The following is an 18,794-nucleotide window of genomic DNA, read 5'->3' on the forward strand; positions in this document are numbered from 1 at the left end:
GCAGCATCTACCCGTCCAGAGCCTTGTCCTTTGTGGTATTCACAGAGCCAGGGGTGAAACAAGTCAGGGGATTACACATTAACCACCAGGGAGCTGTCAGACCAGGCAAGGGTCAGCCCAAAGGGCTGTGATTTACATCCATCAACAACAAGGAATTAAATCCTTCACCTACATGGGATAAAGGCTGAGATTTTACCTGTTTTGAGATTTGCTTTCATTATAAAATATGGGATGGCTTTGTCAGGAGTAAAGATGTGCAATGGGGACACTTTCTGAGAGGGATCTGTGGATCTAGAGGAAACAACTGATGGAGAAGGGAATCATTTAAACCACTATGAATTAGCACTTCAGATTGTGTATGGATAGCACAGGCTATTTAATGAAAAAAAAACATTTAAAAGGCAGAGTGAATTTGATATCCTCAACAACAGAAGGACATGGATCAAGTGCAGAGGAGGACACAAGGATGATCAGGGACTGGAGCACCTCCTATATGGAGCCAGGCTGAGAACATTGGGGCTGCTGAGCATGGAGAAAAGAAGCTGTGTGGAGACCTCAGAGCAGCTTCCAGTGTCTGAAGGGGGCTACAAGGATGCTGGAGAGGGACTCTTCATCAGGGACTGGAGTGACAGGACAAGGAGTGATGGGTTCAAAGTGAAACAGGGGGAGTTCAGGTTACAGATAACAAAGAAGCTCTTCCCTGTGAGGGTGCTGAGGCACTGGCACAGGGTGCCCAGAGAAGCTGTGGCTGCCCCATGCCTGGCAATGTTCAAGGCCAGGTTGGACACAGGGGCTTGGATGACATGGTCTAGTGTGCGGTGTCCCTGACCATGGCAGGGGGTTGGAACCAAGCTCCTTTCCAACCCAAACCACTCTATGATTCTACAATAATCTACATTTCATACAACCTGAAGCCTCAGCCAAGAACTGCATTAGGAAAAGTGGGGTTTAAAACATCATTTCTAAATGTGAGAGGACTTTGAAGCTGTTATACCATCTGACATTGCCTTAACAGGGTCAGGAAATAAACTGTCTACATAGGATCAGCCAACTGTAGAGGCAACATGATGGCCTTAGTTTATTTATCTATTATTTCTCAGTTTTCTGAGAACAAGTCTCTTGGCTACCCAAAGCTTCCCAGCACGTAAGAAAAAGGTGGTTTTATCTTAAATGAAAGGAGTGACTATCCCAGCAACGTCCAATAGGTGGTGGTGTTGTATAAGAAATCCTGATCCATGAGTTTCTAGACAGTTATTCAAATCTTCTGCCTTTTGATACCTAAAGGGACTCCTGTGACCATTTTGCACCTCTTGGAGGTGACCACAGAGAGCAATGGTACCAAGAAGGAACAAAAATCACACAGGAAAAGGAATGGATTTTGTTCAGAAGTAGATGAAATGTAGTTTTGAAGGGGAAATGGACATCTAAAGAGCAAGCATATGTGGATACTGTCATATCCTGCTGGCAACAGTAAGAGTCAGCTTCAGGATGGTAACTTTACTAAAGAATAAGAATAAATAAAGAATAAAAGAGAACAGATAAAGAATAAAGTATAAATAAAGAATAAAGTATAAAAAAAGAATATTTATTTCTTAGTGCTGGCCAGGGTCACATCCCTGTTTGGGTTATTTTCCCGTGGATTAAAGAGTGTTTTTCCCACTGGTGATGCCACAGCTCAAGTGACCACAGGTGGAAAATCCCCATCCAGGACTCAGCCAAGCCTTCTCCTTCCTATCAGCCCATCAGCTCCAAATCCATTCCCAGAGGAGCTTGTTAACACAACTGGATCAGGGACATCTCTCACCTTTGAGTGATGAGCTGCTAAAGAAATAGGGAAGTTTTGGGTGTGTGGGGAAACCCTGTGGTGACTGTTTTCCCTGGTGGTATTGCGACTTTATAGCAACCAAGATATGGGGGAGCTGCAATTTGTGCCAGGAATGACTTCTTGCATAGGAAATAAGGACTTTTGGTTGGGTTTTTTCATTACCTTTGATTTTCCTGCTGTTTCAGGGTCCTGGTTTGTTTGCATGTTTGCTTTGGGTTTCTTTAATCCCCATTGCCTCAAACCAAAGTGCAACTCTCCTGCGGCAAACTCTACTGATAACATTCTTGCCTTTGTTTTTAACAAACCACTGTGGGTATAAATTAGAAAACTCCTTAGAGCTTCTCTTAAAGGCTTTGAGAAAGGCAGAACTTGAGGAGGAAAATGAAAGGGTGAAGTTCTACAGCTGCCTGAAAAGAGGTGGCAAAGCACAATTTGACTGTGATTTAACTCAGCAGGGTGGTTCCAAACACAGACCTGTTGAAGAATTTGCATTTCACTCACTTGGCTCATGCACAATATCCCATTGCTCCATAACTGCATTAAAACATCAGTTCATCCATTTAGATCTTGGGTTTCCATCCTTCCTGGGAAAAGCCCATAGCAGCTGGGCCCTCCCCACCCTATAAATTACTGAGACCCCAACTAAACTGAGGCAAGGAAAATCAGTATCGTGGGTTTTGGTGTTGACGTTTAACACAAGAATATATTGTGTTATATATAAATACAGAGGTTAGGATGCATTTAATATTGTGTTTTGATATATATACAGACATATACATATATGTTTATGTGTATAATTTGCCAGTCATAGGAACAGAGATCTCCTAGATGTCCTTTCTGAGCCATAACTATGTCCTGCTGGTCATAGTCACATCAGTGACTAGTCATGGTCACATCAGGTTGCTCCTGGCCTCATTCAGGCAGCTTCTGAACATGGCCATGGGTGGAGGCTCCACAGCCTCTGGAACAAAGCCTCATGTTACCCACATCCCTGGATCAGGGTTTTCAAAACCTGACTATGATTCTTTCTGCAGCTCTCCTCAGAGCATCCTTCATCTCTTTGTTCCTCAAGCTGTAGATGAGGGGGTTGAGCATGGGGATCACCACCGTGTAGAAAACAGAGACCACTTTGTCAGTGTTCAGGAAGTAACTAGAGCTAGGGCGTAAATACATGAAGATGGTTGTTCCATACAACATGGTCACCACAATCAGGTGGGACATGCAGGTGGAAAAGGCTTTTTTCCTGCCCTCAGCATTACGGACACTCAGGATGGCAAAGAAGATGAAGACGTGGGAGACCAGAATGGCAGAGATGGTGCTGAGCTCAATGACACCAGCCAAGGAGAAGAGGATCATCTCATTGATGTACGTGCTGGCACAGGACAGAGCCAGGAGAGGAGGAACATCACAGAAGAAGTGGTTGATGACGTTGGAGCTGCAGAAGGGCAGCCTGATGATGAAGGTCATCTGAATGATGGAGTTCAGGACACCCCCAATATAGCACCCTACCACCAGCCCCACACATAACCTCCGAGTCATGACAGAGGAGTAGAGCAGGGGGTTACAGATGGCCACATACTGGCCATAGGCCATGACAGCCAGCAGGAAAGACTCAGTTGTCACAAAGACGATGTAGAAGAATGCTTGACCCATACAGCCAGCAAAGGAAATGGTCTTTTTCTCCAATAGGAAGTTGACCAAAGTCCTGGGGGCTACCACAGAGGAGAAGCAGATGTGAACAATGGAGAGGCTGCCCAGGAAGAACTACATGGATGTGTGGAGCTGTGGGTGACCTCGGATGGCTACAGTTATCCCTGCGTTGCCCAGAAGGGTGATGGTGTACATGAGCAGCAGCAGCACAAAAAAGGCTGCCTTCATCTCCACTTGGTCACTGAGACCCTTGAGGATGAACTCTGCTACTGAGGTGTGATTCTGCTCTGCCATTCAGGGCTTTTGTATCTGGCAAGGAAGGAAAAAACCCTGGAAAATACAGGACAGTGGAAACCATGCCTTTATTTGAACTGGAATGGGATAACTTGACAATTAGCACCCTGTGCATCAAGGGCATCCCCACTATTCATTTCCAGGGAGCTACAGTGGAATGGACTGCTCTGTGGCCATCTCCTCTAAGCTTGCCCTCTTACACAGCCCAAGGAAAGAGGAGGCCCCTTCTGAAGTGAGAGCATCCCAGCTTCCCCAAACACCTCTGAGCAGATCCATTTATATCACTCAATCCCATTGTGGTACCTACAGTTTGATGAGACCAATGGCTACAGCAGCAGAGAGGGATTGATGTGACACAAACCAAGCCATCAGCTCTGCCCTTGATCCCCTGTGATCAAGTTTCTCTGAAGACAGCACTGATTTTGGAAGCAGCTTCTGGCTATAACTCATATAAGACTAAAAGTACTGTAGCTTTCCTTTGGTGATTTTGGAAAAGTCATTGAGATGAAGGAAAAAAAGCCTTTAATTTGCTGGGAATTAAGGAAGGAGAAGGGAAGGGGTGCTGCATGACCCTAAAACTCATTCAGGACATGAAGAGTTTAATATTACAGTCTTGGAAACCTTGGGGAGGTGATGCCAGGAGACCATGAGCAAAATTTGGGTCTGAAGATGTTATTCCCTTAGTACTATTAAGAGAATATACGATTAGGAGGAATCAACACCATGATGAGACCATTGAGCTCTGCTAAGCCAAACTCACTCAACTCCGGTTGTCTAAGTTAGGCACTAAGTTAAGCTGCTCACCCTCATGAAAAAAAAAGTGTGAATTACAGGTTTCTGTCCCTGATAACATGAAGGTTCAGAATAAAACAACTAAATCTTTACAGGATTAAAGATGAGAATTAAAATCTTACCCCACCAGATGAGTGTCGGGACCGGAAGACTCAGCGAAGATCCATTCTCCGTCAACAGAATATTTCTTTGTAGAAATATTCTTTACATTTTAAAATGAATATCACTATTTCAGGGCCAGTGGTTAGGTTCATCTGTCCTTGTGAGTTTTCTCGTCTCTTATTTTGCAAGGTTCCTTAAACATACCATAAGCACCATGATAAGCACCAGTGGCTAAATGGGCTACAAGAAAGATGGAGAAGGGCTTTGGACAGGGGCCTGTAGGGACAGGCCAAGGAGAATGGCTTGAACCTGAAGGGTGCCCAGAGAAGCTGTGGCTGCCCCATCCCTAGCAGTGTTCAAGGCCAGGTTGGACACAGGGAATTGGAGGAAGCTGCTCTAGTGGAAGGTGTCCCTGCCCGTGGCAGGGGTAGGAGCTGGATGAGCTTTAAACTCCCTTCCAACCCAAAGCAGGCTGGAATTCTCCCATCACTCGGTGGCAGAAGGAAGTCACAGGAGGTAACATCAACACAAAGCAGAGCCTCACCTTCATTGAAGCAGTGGCATTTCTTCTTCATGTCCTCAGGTCCTCTTTGGGAAAGCTGTGTCAGAAAACAGCCTTATCAATGTGGGTTCTTTTTATAATAAGAGGGAGCAATGTCTGCCAGAGGGGAGACTGAGATGAGCTCTTAGGCAGAAGCTCTTCCCTGTGAAGGTGCTGAGGCGCTGGCACAGGGTGCCCAGAGAAGCTGTGGCTGCCCCATCCCTGGCAGTGTTCAAGGGCAGGTTGGGCACAGGGGCTTGGAGCAAGCTGCTCCAGTGGAAGGGGTCCCTGCCCGTGGCAGGGGTTTGAGCTGGATGAGCTTTAAGGTTCTTTCTGACCCAAACCAGTCTGGGATTCTATGAAACAAACTAATACAGCGACATCTCCAGCTCCATAAACTAAAATCTCTTGAAGAAATTAGACAGGGAAGTGTTCCATGAATCCATACACCAAGACCACAGTATGGTGGGTAATACGTGTCACAACACTTGGACCTACTGGACAGATATCAGTCAAAAGAATTTTGTTTAGGTACTACTGCAGTTCTCCTGTTGATTTGAATTCAGGTGGTTGCTGTTTCCTTTCTCTTCTCACCACTGCTCATAGGAAAATGAAACAAAAACCCCAAGGAAATGGTAAAAACTTGGTGTGGGGACAATTACTGTCTTAGTCAAGTCAGCAAAGGCAAAAATCAACATTTGGAATGGGTTTCACAGGAAGATGATAACAAGGGGCAACTGTAAGAGTATGAATGGTTGCAGGAACTCTCTTTGTGTTGCTGAAATTCTCTTTAAGTAGCATTAGGAAAGCCAGTTGATAAAGTCATGAGAATAATCAGGGGTGAAGCATGTAGACATGATTCACTCACTCCCTCTCCTCAATGTGGGAGTAGGAGGAAGACATCTCCTTAAATCCACATATTTACAGCATATTGTTCCTGAGCTTTATTAGTGCACCTGGAGATGAAGAGATTGATGCTCTGGGTGGATTTCGCTTGTTGTCAACCTTCATGGACTGGAACACTTCCAAGGTCTCAGAAATGAGTATAAATACATCTTGAACAATAGAAACTACAGAGGGCACTTGTCTGCCTTTGCAAGATGCAACAGCAAATCACCCTCAGTGCAGCTTCTAAGGAAAGGCTGCTAAAACCCACTCTCAAGATCTGCTTGGAGATGAACGTGGCCTCAGTCATCATCTGGAGGAGCAGCCAAACTCATCCCAGTTGCTGAAGGAGCTGCATGGACCCTCCAGGTTTCTCCATCATCACTGTGCCACCTTAAATTTCCTTTCTTATGGACTGTGTCTGCTGAAAACTTTGTGTTCTTCTCAGCTTTAAAATGCCCACACTTCTGCTCTGCTTTGCTTTGCAAAAGGAAGTGAAAGTCAACAGGAAAAGGATTTCTTCAAGTGGAATTGTTCCATGTTGGTTCATTTTAGAAAACAGCAATTATTTTCCAAATGTACCTGTCATTTCCTAAGGAAAACCCAAAATGCAGTCAATGTCTGTGCTGGTTTGGCCTGGGATAGAGCATATTGTCTTCATAGTAGTTACTATGGGGCTATGGTTTGGATTGGTGCTGAAATGGTGTTAATAAGTCCCGGGTGTTTTAGTTATTGCTGAACTGTGTGGGGCTTAGTTGCCATCTGTGGCTAAACCTCGACCATAGAATAGTTAGGGTTGGAAAGGACCTTAAGATCATCCAGTTCCAACCCAGCTTCCAAGAATTGCCCAGTTATTGACCTTCCTCCTGTATTAAATGTCCCAAGGAAGGCAGAAAGAGGAGAGATGAAATGCTGAGCTAAACCCAGGTGGGTGCTCTCACTGTTGAGCTTGAGGGTTTGGTTTTAAGACCCTCTTGTAGCCACTAGATGGAGGCTTGGCTCGTCCAAGAGCTCAAATCTCTTCCAAGAGCTATCCAGAGTCCAACTGACCCTCTAGCAGGATGGGTTCTGCTTCCCTTTGTTGACACCGAGGAAGCTGAGGGTCCTCTTGAGCTGCCCGCATCATTGTCTGTTTTGCCTATCTCCTGCAGGTTGATGCATTACAGAGGATGACACCCGTCAATCACACTGATGTGCATGAGTTCATTCTTTTGGGGCTGACCACCCACCCAGACCTCCAGGTCCCCCTTTTCATGGCTTTCCTGGCCATGTCCATGCTGACCCTTTTGGGGAACTTTGGGATCATTGTATTGTTCAGGACTGATCTTCACCTTCACACCCCCATGTACTATTTCCTCAGCCATTTGGCTTTTGTCAGCATCTGCTACTCCTCCGTCATCATCCCCAAAATGCTGGTGCAGACTTTGACACTGGAGAAAACCATCAGCTTCTTGGGATGTGCAGCCCAGCTCTGCATCTTTCATAGAATCATAGAATCGTTAGGGTTGGAAAGGACCTTAAGATCATCTAGTTCCAACCCCCCTGCCGTGGGCAGGGACACCTTAGGCTAAATCATATCACCCAAGGCCTCGTCCAACCTGGCCTTTGTCATTTTTGGGGTCATTGAGTGCCTCCTGCTGGCTGTGATGGCCTATGGCAGGTATGTGGCAATCTACAAACCCCTCATGTACCCCACCATCATGTGTGGATGGATGTGCTGGTGGCTTGTGGCTGGTTCCTATGCTGTTGGTGTCTTCCATGCGGTGACCCACACCACTTTCATCTTTACCTTGTCCTTCTGCCACTCCAATGTTATCAACCACTACTTCTGTGACATTGCCCCACTCTTACCTCTCTCCTGCTCCAACACCCACTCCTACGAGGGGGTCATCCTTGCTCTCGTCAGCATGAACTGTCTCAGCACCATGACCATCATCTTTATCTCCTATGCTTACATCCTCCCCTCTGTCCTGAGGATCCACTCAAAGGAGAGCAGGAGAAAAGCCTTCTCCACTTGCACATCCCACCTGATGGTCGTCACCACGTTCTATGGGGCAATCTTGCTCATGTACCTGCGCCCCAGCTCCACCTTTGCCTTGGATGAGAACAAAATGGCCACGGTGTTCTACACCATCATGACCCCCACGTTGAACCCCTTGATCTACAGCCTAAGGAACAGGGAGGTGAAGGCTGCCCTCCTGAGAGCAGTTGGGAGAAGGCAGTGAATGGAGGAAGCTGGTGACCAGGAGGGTGTTTCCTTGTTGCTGTTATTGAGCAGGACTCATTGCAGCACGGAGGTCTCTGTGAAGGTGTATTGAGGTGATTACTCTGTAATTTCTCTCTCATTTATAAGGTATCTGACACTGATTTGGCATGTAACACCTGCCTAGATGAAGGTGGGTGAGATGAAGCCCAACCTCATTCATCACCAATGGTCAATGTGCACAAACAGCTCCTCCGGACACCTTGATTCATCCTGTTCATCACATTGCTCTCTTCAGTCACTACAGAGACAGCATGGACTACCCTGGGCATGGGTTTCCAGGTTGCCAAGGTTCAGAGGTGAACTCAAAAGAAGAGCCAGAAACTCTCTTCTTCTGGAGTGTCTCTGAAACCCAGTGCCTACCAGCCTGGGTGAGAACGGAATAGACCCAAAGGACCACAGGACATCATAGAATCAGTTAATAACTCAATCACACAAGTCTCCACTGTACTTTCTCATGATAAGGCTTGTGGCACTCTTAAATAAAGCTTTCCCACCCAAAACTTGGTTCCTACAAGTAAAATTTCAGGTCAAGCTGAAGCTGTTTGGTCCTTTGAAATCTCACAGTGTTGGTGCTAATTTACCTGGAAGACTTTGGGCAATTTGAGCCTTGTCTTTGCTGTTCTTTTGCAGACGGTGTGCAAATGTAAAGAACTTAATCACAGGTTGGGTCAATATCCATTGTTTCAGCAGTGATTGAATCATCAGTGTTGGATTTCCCAGCTCTTGAAGCTGATTCAGAAGTAGGCCTTTTACATAATTCACCAGTAAGTTAAAGAATGGAGACTGATGTGGATATCCTGAAGGGCTCCCTCTTAAAGAAGCAAACCCAGATAAAAAATACAAGTAAACAACTTTAAAGTTGGGATAAACTATGTTCTTGCTCAAGTAAATCTTTCAACGAGTGGGTATTTCTCCCCACCCATAAGAAACAGGCACCTTTATGTGTAATTCACTCTGTTGTAACTCCAGTCTCTAAAGCAAATCACATGAATCACAGCCCAGAAATGCCTGTTTGTGTCCCAGCAATGGAAATCTGTGTGCATGTGTGTATTTATATGGATATCTAGGATCACGAGATGAATCCTGGAATTCCAGAGTGGTTTGGGCTGGAAGGGACCTTAAAGCTCATCGAGCTCCAACCCCTGCCACGGGCAGGGACCCCTTCCACTGGAGCAGCTTGCTCCAAGCCCCTGTGTCCAGCCTGGCCTTGAACACTGCCAGGGATGGGGCAGCCACAGCTTCTCTGGGCACTCTGTGCCAGTGCCTCAGCACCCTCACAGGGAAGAGCTTCTGCCTCAGAGCTCATCTCAGTCTCCCCTCGGGCAGGTTAAAGCCTGTCCCCTTGGCCTGTCCCTACAGGCCTTGGTCCAAAGCCCCTCTCCAAGGAGAAGGATCCATGCAGGAAGACCAGCTTTATTTCAATTTGGTTTGGTTTAGTTTAGTTTTCAGTTTAGTTTTTATTTATTTTAATATTTCATATTATTTTATTTCAATTTATTATTCTAGTCTATTCTTTATTTTAGCTAAGTTAATTTATTTTAATATACATTTTTGTTTGCTTTTTATGTTTAATTTTAAAGTTATATTTTATTTGTATTATTTTTAATTCTTAATCATTTTATTTTTTTATTCCATTTTTTAATTTATTTTATATTTTATTTTCATATTCCTCTGTCATCCATCTATGCACCCCCCCCATGCACACACATATGTGTATGACAGAGTAATATAATAATAATTGCACTTCTCCCAAAGGAAGTTCTGCAAAACACTTCTCAGCCAAAGCACCTCGGAGGTCTCAGTGGATTAGAGAGAAGGGTTATAAAGCAATTACACCATCAGGGGGGACAGAGAGAGCATATAAGTGTCCTCGTCATCTGTCGTAACTTAATGTGAAGCAAGGAAGAAGAACCAAGCTGTCACTGGTAAGGACAAGGGGACATCCAGATTTGTTTTATTGCTGGAGCTAGGAGGTAGTTTATAATTTTAAGGGGCTATATAGTATCATAGAATCCCGGAATTGTTTGTGTTGGAAGGGTGCTTAAAGCTCATCCAGTTCTAACCCCTGCCAAGAGCAGGGACCCCTTCCACTGGAGCAGCTTGCTCCAAGCCCCTGTGTCCAACCTGGCCCTGAACACTGCCAGGGATGGGGCAGCCACAGCTTCTCTGGGCACCCTGTGCCAGTGTCTCCTTGTGCAATACAATGCATAATTCCTTGCAGGAAGCAGGATAGCAGGAGAATGGTTTCATCCTTTAGAGATGAGGGAGAGGAATTTGATTGTTCTGGTTTGTATCTTTATTAGACAGACCATGAGGAACTGTTTATTTCATGGCAGAGCAAGAGAACACCAGAAGAAGGAAGAACACAGGGCACGTGGATTTTGTGAAGGGTGTTGAACCAGTTATAATGGTTTGGTTATTTTTTAATAGCAGTAGATAGCAGCTAAAATACCAGTTATAATAAATCCTTTATCACTGCAATGCCGGTGATCCCACCCTGATTAATTCTGTCATGCTGCAGGTTGTACATAGAGCTAAACCCCATGTGCTTCTTCCATAGGGATAAATGGTTTATCTGATTTTCCTTTCTGAATATAAGCCAGGCTCTTTGATACCAGTTTTACAGTGACTGCTGATGGGAAAGCTGTGCTCATTGCACTGCAGAGATTTGCTGACAGTGACGCACACCCCATGAGCAGCACAGTGCTTTCCATGATCTTAGGCTAATATTGATCTGCTATTCCCAACAGTTTTCCTGTCTTTTTTCTTGGTCTCTTCCAAGTGTTTATGTTACAGTGGTTCCTTGTGGACCCCTGTGGAGGCTGCTCCATATCCCTCCCTGATTCTGTGATTAAAAGGCAGGATGCCATGGTGTATTTTCATAGAACTCTTAAATATGGATTTTAGAAAGAGGAGGTGTAGGAAAAGTTGATAAAAAGGAAAAGATTTGTTGTGCCATTTTTTGGTTTTAATGGTTTCTTTTCTCCCTCATGATGGCACTTCACCATTTCTATATACCAAATAGAAGAATAACCCTGAAATAGCAAAACAGATGAAAAGTTACTGAAGAATAAATGGGGTTTTCCTGTTTCATCTACAGTGTGCAAGCAAAATCACCTTTAAGGAAAACCTCTATGGGGAAGGCTTCCTAAGATGCCAAACGTTCTATTCTTCTTCAAAGGTTGGATTTGATGATCTGAAAGGTCTTTTCCAACTCAGTTGATTCTATGATTCTAAGTCCTAGAATTACAGAATCACAGACTGGTTTGGGTTGGAAAGCACCTGAAGTTCAGCTAGTTCCAACCTCTCAGGCTTGGGCAGGGACATCTCACACTAGACCATGTCACCTCTAAAAAGACATGGTCTAGTGTGAGATTTTCATTATTGATGTCAGTAATTCTTTACAGGAAGCACTGAACCCCTTCTTTTACACTTTCTTTGTTAGAACTTGGGAGGGTTACCCTGGAGTGTGATATATACCATGAGTATACATCAGGGAGATGTGTTTTAGAATGAATGGAATAGGAAACACTTGGCAGAGTGACTGCTACCAGAATAAAACATTCATTGCTTTGCTAAACTGTTTTTTGATGAATGTTGATGCAAATGAAGCAGATCTCTGATAAGGAGAGGGTTTGCCATCCAAACCCTGGGGATTGATGGGCTTTTTAGGTGCTGAGTGTCTCCATTAACTGTTTATTATGGCTCTATGAATACAGCTTACAGTGCTTTAGGAGAAGATGGCTAAGGAAAACCAAAGCAAGCAAGTGACAGAGCTGACTCTTGTCGGACTGATGGACAACCCGCAACTGCAAGCGCCTTTGTTCATCCTGTTCCTCCTCATTTACTTCATCACGCTGGTGGGGAACCTGGGCATGGTTGTGCTCATCAGGAGCAGCGCTCAGCTGCAGACCCCCATGTACTTTTTCCTTAGCAACTTATCTCTCCTCGATGCTTGCTACTCATCGGTGGTGGCACCGAGGATGTTAATGAACCTTCTGATGGAGAAGCAAACAATCTCTGTCATTGGCTGCGCAACCCAGCTTTACTTCTTCATAGCCTTTGGCACCACCGAGTGCTTCCTCCTGGCTGCGATGGCGTACGACCGCTACATGGCCATCTGCAAGCCTTTGTTGTACTCGGCCATCATGTCCCACCGGCTCTGCATGCTGCTGGTGGCCAGTTCCTATGTGCTTGGCCTGCTGAACTCCTGGGTGCACACAGAGTTTGCCTTCAGCCTACCTTTATGCCAGCCAGCCAAGGTCAACCACTTCTACTGTGAAATCACGCCTGTTCTGGCCCTCTCCTGCTCTGACACACGTGTCAATAGGTGTCTTATATTTGTCCTTGGTGGGCTGGTGGAGATGGTGACCATCTTGGCCGTCCTGGTCTCCTATGCCTTCATCCTCGCTGCTGTCTCGAGGATCAGCTCTGCTCGGGGCCAGTACAAAGCCTTCTCCACGTGCACCTCTCACCTGGCTGGAGTCACCATCTTCCACGGGTCCATCCTCGCCCTGAACTTCCGACCAGGGTCTGGCAGCAGCCTGAGCACGGATAAGGTCTTTGCTGTGTTCTACTCGCTGGTGGTGCCCATGCTGAACCCCCTGATCTACAGCCTCAGGAACAGGGAGGTGAAGAACGCCCTGAGGGACTTTGTCAGCTGGAAGTAGCTTTGGCAGGATGTTTAGCTGCTGGTTTTGTGACAAAGGTCTCCAGAGCTTCAGTTGACACCAAGGACTTTTGTTTCCCCACCCTATTCCTTCACCTTAAAGATCTGGTTTGGAACCATTTCCAAGTCTGTCTTTCTTCCTATGACTGGCTTGTTGTCCTGGGTTCAGCAGTAGCAGTCATGTTTTTTTTTTGTTTTTTTTTTTTTTTTCCTTTGTGCTAGCTGGTGCAGTGCTGTGTTTTGAGGTCCAGCCTGAGAACAGTGTTGGTGAAGTCGATGTTTTCAGTTGTTGCTAAGTGATGTTTACCCTGACCAAGGACTTTGTGAGGCTCATGCTCTGCCAGGGAGGAGGGGAAGCCGGGAGGAAGCAGAGATGGGGCGCCTGACTCGGGCTAGCCAGGGAGGTATTCCATACCACAGCACGTCATGCCCGGGGTGGGGGGTGACTGGGAGTTACCCGGAAGGACACAGGCTTCCGGGTGGAACTCGTCTTCTTGGCCGGTGGTATCGTATTCTCTTCCCTTGTTATTTTCCCTTATCATTGTTGTAGTTGATAGTAGCGGTGGTGATTTGTGTACTTTGGTTGCTGGACTGTTCTTGTCTCAACCCGTGGGAGTTGCACTCTTTCGATCCTCCTCCCCGTTCCTCCGGGAGTGGGGGAGAACCCCGGTGGGGGGGGGGGACACGGACCTCGATTGTTGTCAGCTCGGCACCACTCACTGGGAGTGAGTGAACAAGTTACCTGACTGGGTTTAAACCACGACAGTTCTTTTTGGCGCCCAACGTGGGGCACGAGGGCTTGAGATAAGAACAGATCTGTCTGGATTGATAGTCACTCGTCACAATGCTGATTTATTGGCTCTCAAGGTTGTTCCTCTTGATCTCACAGTTTCAGTATATCATATCTTACGTCCATCCGGTATTTGCTGTATTAGTGTTTTTTAAGTGTGGGGCTTGGGCTATGGTTTTTGTCCCATTGTACTTTATGGTAATGACTTGTAATACAATAGAATCATTGATCATGAAACTGATCTGGTTTATGTTCCCAGTGTGGTCACCACCTTTATACTTTGGGAGGTATATGATGGAGGTGCTTAGCAATTACACATCTTTTTTCTCCTTCTCAGGTGCTCAACCTGTGAAGGAGACATTCTTTTACCCTCCCAGTCGTCCCCCCAGACCATTTACATTTGAGAGTTTTGAATTTTTTGAATGGCATTTTAATGCTGTTGAGACTTGTTTGCTGATGGTGATGGGAATCACCATGCTCACACGCATACAGAGTGTGTTTTGCCCACTACTGATTTCAAGAGTTAAGTAGAGTCAGGTTTGGGTCTTGTCTGGGGTCAAACGACGATGTAGGAGGACCGAGAGATTTTCCCAGAGGCTGGACAGCCATGAGTGGCAGGGTGTGTGGGATAGTATGGGCAAGTATCTAGGTCAGTGGGCCCCTCCAGTACTTTGGAATTTCACTACCGAACAACTGCAAAATCCAGAAGAATTAGTAAAACACTTAAATGAGGTGTGTGGTCATTCTGGCCATACCAGAGATGGACAAATCACGGCAACGTGCTGGGGCTTGGCCTATGCTTACAGGGCCTTGTTCAACACTATCCAGCACCTTCAAAAGGAAAAGAATGTCGGCGGATCTGAGGGCAAAGCGACAGTCGCTACTCAAACTTTGGCTGCAATGAACTGCGCAGCTACCCCAGTGACAAGTACAGCAGCTGCTCAAACTTCAACTGCAACAGACAGCGCGGTTACCCCAGCTCCAAGCACAGTAGCTACACCACCCCCAGCAACAAGTACAGTCGCTACTCAAACCACAGTGATAATCACTGCAGCCAAACCAGAGGACCAATTCGTACCAATATCGGTTGCCCCTGTACGCAAGAGAACAAGCAAAAAGGAGGCAAAAAGGGTGAAGCGAGATGAAGAACCAATGAATTCACCACCCGGTCCAGAATCTGATCAGGAGTCATCATCACATGACGAAGAAGAAGAAGAAGAGGTAACTTCTCGACCTCGGACCTCAACCGAGCTGCGGAATATGCGAAAAGATTTTACCCGTCAACCAGGGGAGCACATCATCACCTGGTTACTCCGATGCTGGGACAATGGGGCTGATGGTCACGAACTAGAAGATACAGAAGCCAAGCAGCTGGGATCACTTGCTAGAGAAGGGGGAATTGACAAAGCAATTGCAAGAGAGAAAAAGTCCCTCAGCCTTTGGAGGCGGCTCTTGGCAGCTGTGAAAGAAAGGTTTCCGTACAAGGACGATGTTATGAGCCATTCGGCCAAGTGGACTACTATAGACAAAGGCATCCAGTCTCTGAGGGAATCGGCCATCGTAGAGATGCTCTATCACATCAAGCCGAATAACGGGGATACACCTATAGATCCAGATGAAGTTGAATGTACACGACCCATGTGGCGAAAACTTACACAGAATGCACCGTCATCATATGCCCATTCATTGGCAACAGTAACCTGGAATGACATAGTACCACTAACAGTGGATGAAATGGTTCATAAACTCCGAGAGTTCGAAGACAATCTCACCCCTTCCATCATCTCAGCTGTGGAAAAACTGTCCCAGGACCTCTAACAATTGAGGGACGATCTATCTGATTTATCCAGCTCCTCACGTGTACCAGCACACGTCTCAACTATTAACAAAAGGCGTTCTATTGTTCATATACAATAGAACCCCGGGAGGTATACGCCACGGGGTACCCTATGGTTTTACCTGCTGGATCACGGAGAAGACATGACAAAGTGGGATGGAAAACCTACTTCAGCTTTGGAGGAACGGGTGAGTGAACTGAAGAGGGGAGCAAGGGCCAAGACTGATCGTCCCATGAGAGCTACGGCTTCAGTCTCTGGTGAGCAGTTTCCCAGATGGAATGGAAGAGCTGATTTTACTCCAGCTCCTGTGATAACGAAGAATAATCCCACTCAGCACGACTTAAGTGTCCAACGCTGTGACGACCATTAGAGGGGCCCTGCCTCCAGCCAGGTGGAGGTAGGGGACAATCGGATTTACTGGACTGTGTGGATCAGATGGCCTGGCACATCAGTCCCACACAAGTATAAGGCTCTAGTAGATACCGGTACACAGTGTACCCTGATGCCATCAAGCTGTCAAGGGGTGGAATCCATCTATATTTCTGGAGTCACAGGAGGATCCCAAGAGTTGACTGTGCTGGAGGGTGAAATCAGCCTGACTGGGAGGGAGTGGCAAAAGCACCCTATTGTGACTGGTCCAGAGGCTCCATGCATCCTCGGCATAGACTACCTCAAGAGAGGGTACTTCAAAGACCCAAAAGGGTACCGGTGGGCTTTTGGTATTGCTGCTTTGGAGACTGAGGAAATTGAGCAGCTGTCCACCTTGCCTGGTCTCTCAGAAGATCCCTCTGCTGTGGGGTTGCTGAAAGTTGAAGAGCAACAAGTGCCAATTGCGACCACAACAGTGCACCGGCGGCAATATCGCACCAACCGAGACTCCCTGATTCCCATCCATCAGCTGATCCGTAGACTGGAGAGGCAGGGGGTGATCATCAGGACCCGCTCGCCCTTCAATAGCCCCATATGGCCAGTGCAAAAGTCTAATGGAGAATGGAGACTAACAGTAGACTATCGTGGCCTGAATGAAGTCACACCACCATTGAGTGCTGCCGTACCGGACATGCTAGAACTTCAGTATGAACTAGAGTCAAAGGCAGCCAAGTGGTATGCCACGATTGATATTGCCAATGCATTTTTCTCAATTCCTTTGGCAGCAGAGTGCAGGCCACAGTTTGCTTTTACTTGGAGGGGTGTCCAGTTCACTTGGAACCGACTGCCCCAGGGGTGGAAACACAGCCCTACCATTTGCCATGGACTGATCCAGACTGCACTGGAACAGGGGCAAGCTCCAGAACACCTGCAATACATTGATGACATTATTGTGTGGGGCGATACAGCGGAAGAAGTCTTTGAGAAAGGGAGGAAAATAATCCAAATTCTGCTGAAAGCCGGTTTTGCCATAAAACGGAGTAAGGTCAAGGGACCTGCACAGGAGATTCAATTTTTGGGAATAAAATGGCAAGATGGACGTAGACAGATCCCCACAGATGTGATCAACAAGATAACAGCAATGTCTCCACCAACTAATAAGAAAGAAACGCAAGCTTTCTTGGGTGCAGTGGGGTTCTGGAGAATGCACATCCCAAATTACAGTTCGATTGTAAGCCCTCTCTATCATGTGACCCGGAAGAAGAATGATTTTAAATGGGGCCCTGAGCAGCAACAAGCCTTTGAGCAAATTAAACGCGAGATAGTTCATGCAGTAGCCCTTGGACCAGTCCGGACCAGACCAGATGTAAAAAATGTGCTGTACACTGCAGCTGGGGAGAACGGTCCTACCTGGAGCCTCCGGCAGAAAGCTCCAGGGGAGACTCGAGGTCGACCCCTCGGCTTTTGGAGTCGGGGATATAAAGGATCTGAGGCCAGCTATACCCCAACTGAGAAAGAGATACTGGCAGCGTATGAAGGGGTTCGAGCTGCTTCGGAAGTGATTGGCACTGAAGCACAGCTCCTTCTGGCACCCCGGTTGCCCGTGCTGGGCTGGATGTTCAAAGGCAGGGTCTCCTCTACACATCATGCAACTGATGCTACATGGAGTAAATGGGCTGCACTAATTACACAACGAACTCAAATAGGAAATCTCAGTCGTCCAGGCATTCTAGAAGTCATCATGGACTGGCCAGAGGGCAAAGATTTTGGAATGTCACCAGAGGAGGAGGCGGTGCGTGCTGAAGAGGCCCCACCAGATAATGAACTGTCAGAAAGTGAAAAGCAGTATGCCTTGTTTACTGATGGCTCTTGCCGTATTGTGGGAAAGCATCGGAGATGGCAGGCAGCTGTATGGAGTCCTGGACGACAAGTTGCAGAAACTGCTGACGGAGAGGGTGAATCGAGTCAATTTGCCGAGGTGAAAGCCATCCAGCTGGCCCTGGACATTGCTGAACGAGAAAAGTGGCCAGTACTTTATCTCTATACTGACTCATGGATGGTGGCAAATGCCCTGTGGGGGTGGTTGAAGCAATGGAAGCAGAGCAACTGGCAACGCAAAGGTAAACCCATCTGGGCTGCTGCACTGTGGAAAGATATTGCTGCCCGGGTGCAGAACCTGGTGGTGAAGGTACGTCATGTAGATGTCCATGTACCCAAGAGTTGGGCCACTGAGGAACACCAGAACAACCAACAAGTGGATAAAGCGGCTAAGATTGAAGTGGCTCAGATGGACTTAGATTGGCAACATAAAGGTGAATTATTTTTGGCCCGATGGGCCCATGACACTTCAGGCCATCAGGGCAGAGATGCAACATATAGATGGGCCCGTGACCGAGGGGTGGACTTAACAATGGACACTATTGCCCAGGTTATTCATGAGTGTGAAACATGTGCTGCAATTAAACAAGCCAAGCGGTTAAAGCCTCTTTGGTATGGAGGACGATGGTTGAAGTATAAATATGGGGAGGCCTGGCAGATTGACTATATCACACTGCCGACAACCCGCCAAGGCAAGCGCCATGTGCTTACCATGGTGGAAGCAACCACCGGGTGGCTGGAAACATACGCTGTGCCCCATGCCACTGCCTGGAACACTATCGTGGGCCTTGAGAAACAGATTTTGTGGCGACACGGCTCCCCGGAGAGAATTGAGTCAGACAATGGGACTCATTTCCGGAATAACCTTATAGATATTTGGGCCAAAGAGCATGGC

At 46.7% G+C, this 18,794-nt stretch overlaps 2 protein-coding genes and 1 pseudogene across 2 annotated transcripts; 2 read left to right on the forward strand and 1 right to left on the reverse strand.

Moving 5' to 3' along the window:
• Positions 1 to 2,830: 2,830 nt before the first annotated feature.
• Positions 2,831 to 3,769, reverse strand: LOC133282318 (olfactory receptor 5J3-like; annotated as a pseudogene).
• A 3,663-nt stretch (positions 3,770 to 7,432) lies between these two features.
• Positions 7,433 to 8,314, forward strand: LOC133282319 (olfactory receptor 8U9-like). Its single transcript, XM_061478351.1, has 2 exons — positions 7,433 to 7,504; positions 7,676 to 8,314. The coding sequence occupies exons 1-2, from the start codon at positions 7,433 to 7,435 to the stop codon at positions 8,312 to 8,314; spliced, it is 711 nt and encodes a 236-aa protein (XP_061334335.1).
• Positions 8,315 to 12,095: 3,781 nt separating this feature from the next.
• On the forward strand, positions 12,096 to 13,025 carry LOC133282320 (olfactory receptor 5AR1-like). The gene has a single exon (XM_061478352.1). The coding sequence runs from the start codon at positions 12,096 to 12,098 to the stop codon at positions 13,023 to 13,025; it is 930 nt and encodes a 309-aa protein (XP_061334336.1).
• Positions 13,026 to 18,794: the final 5,769 nt, after the last annotated feature.

This window comes from Pezoporus flaviventris, unplaced genomic scaffold, assembly GCF_033815535.1.
Source record: "Pezoporus flaviventris isolate CSIRO_AGI_PZ_B2104156 unplaced genomic scaffold, CSIRO_AGI_Pfla_v1 ptg000116l, whole genome shotgun sequence".
In the NCBI taxonomy this organism is placed as follows: domain Eukaryota; kingdom Metazoa; phylum Chordata; class Aves; order Psittaciformes; family Psittacidae; genus Pezoporus; species Pezoporus flaviventris.

Bases quoted from the DNA above. Each gene is read 5' to 3' on its own strand.
- LOC133282319 (XM_061478351.1), top strand. From the start codon at position 7,433: ATGTACTATTTCCTCAGCCATTTGGCTTTTGTCAGCATCTGCTACTCC. The intron at 7,505-7,675 runs GTGCAGACTTTG...ATATCACCCAAG, and splicing joins TCATCATCCCCAAAATGCTG to GCCTCGTCCAACCTGGCCTT.
- LOC133282320 (XM_061478352.1), top strand. From the start codon at position 12,096: ATGGCTAAGGAAAACCAAAGCAAGCAAGTGACAGAGCTGACTCTTGTC.